At 51.9% G+C, this 5,151-nt stretch overlaps 1 protein-coding gene across 1 annotated transcript; it reads right to left on the bottom strand.

Annotated features, from left to right (window-relative positions):
• Nucleotides 1-2,403: 2,403 nt before the first annotated feature.
• Nucleotides 2,404-4,277, bottom strand: LOC119275417 (RING-H2 finger protein ATL74-like). Its single transcript, XM_037556251.1, has 2 exons — nt 3,197-4,277; nt 2,404-2,949 (listed from the first exon to the last, which is right to left on the bottom strand). The coding sequence occupies exons 1-2, from the start codon at nt 3,856-3,858 to the stop codon at nt 2,895-2,897; spliced, it is 717 nt and encodes a 238-aa protein (XP_037412148.1). The 5' UTR covers nt 3,859-4,277; the 3' UTR covers nt 2,404-2,894.
• Nucleotides 4,278-5,151: the final 874 nt, after the last annotated feature.

Raw genomic sequence — 5,151 nt, 5'->3', positions numbered from 1 at the left:
TCCCGTGATCAACCCCTTGGTCACATTGTGCACATTATGATGATGTCCTACCGAGTGGGCCCAGAGATACCTCTCCGTTTACTTGGAGTGACAAAATCCCAATCTCGATTCGTGCCAACCCAACAGACACTTTCAGAGATACCTGTAGTGTACCTTTATAGCCACCCAGTTACGTTGTGACGTTTGGCACACCCAAAGCACTCCTACGGTATCCGGGAGTTGCACAATCTCATGGTCTAAGGAAATGATACTTGACATTAGAAAAGCTTTAGCATACGAACTACATGATCTTGTGCTAGGCTTAGGATTGGGTCTTGTCCATCACATCATTCTCCTAATGATGTGATCCCGTTATCAACGACATCCAATGTCCATGGTCAGGAAACCGTAACCATCTATTGATTAACGAGCTAGTCAACTAGAGGCTTACTAGGGACATGGTGTTGTCTATGTATCCACACATGTATCTGAGTTTCCTATCAATACAATTCTAGCATGGATAATAAACGATTATCATGAACAAGGAAATATAATAATAATCAATTTATTATTGCCTCTAGGGCATATTTCCAACAGACAGGTGGGCCCGGTCGATCTAATCACATCCCGAAACAGTCGCGCGGACGCGATACGTGGCAAAAAAGGCAGCGCGAGAATCGAGGCGTCTATGCCCTATCTTATCCGAGCGCCGCGGTCCGCCCCGCTTCGCGCGCTTCCCCAAATTTCATATCCCGCAGAATCCGCGAACGGCAGATCGGTCTGTCAGATGCAGGATTTCCTGCGATCCGTCGCTCGGAAATTGTCAAAGTCCAAAAGATCACTCGACGAAAGAAAAGAATGGATCGAGTCGACTAAAGAAAAGTTGCTAAGCTATCGACAAAGAAGTTATTGGTCCAAGACAGCGCAGGACCAGCACACAAAAGCCAGTCAGAAACAACGTCAACTCCTTCCTCACTCAAGCCTCAATCCATTCGGGGGCTAATGATGGAGTCATATACCTAGGGTAGGGTCATAGACCTGATCTAGATACCCTACCCAAGGACACCCTTAGAAGAGATCACCTTCCAGTCGACCTACGAGGAACCCACTCGACTGACTTGAAGGACTCGACCATGAAGGCTCACTCGACCACCAGAAGGTCAAGAAGCATTCTGTACTGCAACGGTCTGTAATTAAGTAGACTTTATGATAGTTAAGACACTTTATGTGGGGCGTTACCAGTAACGCCCCAGACTTAATGTACTTTAAACCCTTCATTACGTGGGCTGGCAGGGGTCCTGGCGCACTCTATATAAGCCATCCCCCTCCACAGGCAGAAGGGTTCGCACCCCAGTAATCCATACTCATATAATCCACTCGACTGCCTCCGGGCTCCGAGACGTAGGGCTTTTACTTCCTCCGAGAAGGGCCTGAACTCATACATCTCTTGTGTTTACAACCTCTCCATAGCTAGGACCTTGCCTCTCCATACCTACCCCCCACTCTACTGTCAGACTTAGAACCACGACACCCGGCTCCTGGCGGGCAGCCGGATCCTCCCTCGAGGCCCGTGCGCCATTAACCAGATGAGACACGGTGAGGCTACAGTGATCTCCCACCAGGCGGCGGGACTATAGCCATGCCCTCCCCCGACCAAGCATGCGTCATTAACATTACGGCTACAGTGACCAGCCAGCAACCAGACCCGCCAGCAGCGAAGGCGGCCTGTCGGCTCCGTACCAGACCAGTCGGTGGGGCCCACCAGGCGGCGGACCCCAGCAGCCGGCGGAGAAGCCGGCGACCAAAGACACTGACAGCCGGGCCCTACACCCGGCCAGATTACCATTGTACCCCTGGGGGATAGGCCTATATAAACCCCCCCCCCCCCGGGGTACCCATGGAAAGGGTTCCCAACCTGTTAGAACTAGACTCATACGTAGAGGGAGAAGAGAGCAAGCCTTGCCTCCTTCTGCCTCTAGCATACAGCTCGAGGAGCACCATTGTACTCACTAGTGCCTTAGTGATCATGCGGAGACCCTGCAGAATAGGACTAGGGGTGTTATCTCCTAGGAGAGCCCCGAACCTGGGTAAAGTGCGTCGGCGTTCGTGTCTACGCCTCATCCCGCTTCCAGGCACCGGCGACGTTCTACTCGCTCCCACCATGATAAGCCATCCTTTGGCATATGTCGCACCCAACCCCCGACAAATATGGTACACCTCATTAGCGCCCACACCATTTGCCTTGAAGAACAGCAGGCTGTCATCTGCGAATAAGAGGTGGCTTACCGGTGACGCCGTAGGGGCAACCTGTAGTCCACTCAAGTTGGATGACTCACTTCTTGATTTTAAAGGCATGAAAGGCCCTATGCTGTTGGCAAGAACATGTATGGAGACATCGGGTCCCCTTGTCTGATTCCTCGTGAAGGTTTAAAATGTTGTATTTTCTTCCCATTGAACAACACAGAAAAGCTGACTGTGGTTACCAGGCTCATAACAATATCCACCCATCTGGTGTTGAAGCCTAGTTTTAGCATTATAGCTTTAAGATATGACCACTCCACTCTGTCGTAAGCCTTCATCATGTCAAGCTTTAGAGCACAAGATTGATGTTTCTTGGCCTTATTCCTCTTCATAAAGTGCAAATACTCATAAGCTGTGATGATGTTGTCTGTAATCAGCCTGCCTAGCACAAAGGCTGACTGCTCCTCTGAGATAATATCAGGTAGTACTATCTTCAATCTGTTAGCGATCACCTTCGAAGCAATCTTATACAAAACATTACATAGACTGATCGGATGGAATTGAGACAGTAGCGTGGTTTTTTTACCTTTGGGATGAGAACCAAGATAGTATCATTAAAAGATGAGTGGCTGTGCCGACCAGCGTGCCCGGCCTTCAGGCCAAACACAACCCATTTAGCTCGTGTTGAGCTCCGTTGAGCTGGCACGGTCCAGATGGTCACCTTTGCACCTGTTCCATAATGTAAGACTTTTTTTAACACTGTGACGTTTTATAAAGATGGAGTAGCAGATAATTAGATGGATGGCCAGAGCAAAGAATCACAGTTTGAGGGGGAATAATCACAGTTTTAATTACATCCTGAGCCTAACCTATAAAAGCGTGCTCGGGAGTACTACATATGTCACACTGTACACTTGTTTCCGGTTCCCCTCGAGGCTGGATTATAGCTACGTAAAGGTAGATGCCGATTAACTACCTGCCGCCGATTCCCCGCACGTCTCTCTGGGTATCCGTGAAGCCACCTTGTACGGTCACTATCGAGGTTCCTCCTGCACCAAGCAACGTCGGTTGCGGCGGCTCCGTGCCCGACGACGACTGCGCAGCCGCCTCCGCCTTGCCGCTCCGCTGGCCCTGGGACAGCTCCGCCTCTGCCCGGCAGAGAGGGCACGTCGTCCTGGTGCGCAGCCACACGTCGACGCACTCCACGTGGAATACGTGCCCGCAGTTCGGCAGCTGCCTCACCGTGTCCCCGTCCGCGAGCTCCGACAGGCACACGGCGCAGTCAGCGCCAGCGGCGCTGGTGGAGCCGACCTCCTTCCGATACACGGTGACCGGCAGCGCGGAGAGCGCGGACGCGTCCAGCCCGTGCCGTCGGCTGCCGATCCTTCCGAACGAGTTGATGGACCGGAGGATGCCAGCGGCGAGGCCGCCGCTGCCGCGGCCTCCGCCTCGGCCAGACCGACACACCAACACGTAGAGCAAGACGCGCATGACGACGATGACGACGGTGAGCCCAAAGAGGACGAAGACGACGGTGAGCGCGACGCGCCCAGTGAAGCTGTAGTTCAGCTCCCGCTCGTATGGATCCCCGGCGCCTTCCGGCATGGCCGGCGCGCCAGCCATGGTGCTCCCTGACATGGCACTGATCGACAAGCTTACTAGGACTCCCCTACTAAAAAAGAGACGGAGCGGAAGAAAGAGAAGAAGGCAATGTCAGGTTTAGCAGCACTCGACTGCCATGTGTGTTCTCTCACAGCTTAATTAGCTTGGGCAAGACACTGCTCGGGTCAACGAGTGGTGTCAATGTCACGTACAATAGGATTGCGAGGCTGACATGTGAGGTGACGAGAACAATTGCAAATCACACGCAAATATTGCCCATTGGGCGAGAGGTCTGGGAGATGTGGATTTGATCAGCGCGGTTTGAATACGGTTACCTTAGCTTTCGGTCCACACAAGACTTTTCTGTCGTGTAAATTTGTATTTGTAATAGGAAGTGTAGAGGCGAAGGCAAGACGAAAATTCGAGGAACTGAGCAACCAAGATGAAAACGTTGACCTTGCAAACCAGCGAACATAAAATTATTGAAGACCCGTCGGAGTTGAGCATGGAAATTTCTTCAAATCAAACAGAGACCGAACGGTGCGGCGAAACGACTGCCGGAACTGTGCAAGGAGGTTTCGACGGATGGATGTTTATAAGGTGGTAGAGAATATTTGTCAAGGTAAAATGTAGTATTGAATTGTGTATTTTTTTTCACGAATACGCAAAGCTTGTGTATCATTGCATTGATAGAAGAAGTTAGAATACCATGCAAAAAAAATAGAAGTTAGAATGAGTACAGGAGATGTTACAACACATGACACGGACGCAAGGGCGTGGACATGATGCCCGGAGCAAAGACGAGAGATATAAGATACTTGACACAAACAAAGAAGAACACAACTAAACTCTCCAACCAGAGAAGCAAACCAAACAACAACGAGCCGACCAAAACTCCGTAGCTGGTACCAAGGACGCCACGAACAACCAAGACAACGCCTTCATAAAGGAGAACGACACCGAGACGCCGTCGTCGTCAGATCCGGAGATCCAGAGATGCTCGAAGAGGGTCGCAGAACGGCCATGGCAACGCCTCCAGGCAGGAAATGGCACCCGCGGGTGTCGCCGCTGCCAGCATAAAATGCAAGGTTTCACCCTGGGCAATTCCAAACGAACCCAAGCCGTTGGAACACGAGTCGAAGAGGAGGTCGTCGGGCATTGGCCGGAGCTGCGACTGTGGGGAGGGGAGCCACACGCGACGCCAAAGGAGGCGTCGTGCGCAAGAACTCCGGGGGAGGGCGGGGATGCGTGACTGCGTGGAATGTGAGGCGGCGGGGATGAGATGATCACCGTAGCCCCGGGCAAGTCAAGATCTGGAAGAAGCAAAGA

The sequence above is a fragment of the Triticum dicoccoides genome, chromosome 3B (genome assembly GCF_002162155.2).
Source record: "Triticum dicoccoides isolate Atlit2015 ecotype Zavitan chromosome 3B, WEW_v2.0, whole genome shotgun sequence".
NCBI lineage: Eukaryota > Viridiplantae > Streptophyta > Magnoliopsida > Poales > Poaceae > Triticum > Triticum dicoccoides.
This window is presented reverse-complemented; position numbering and strand designations above follow the sequence as displayed.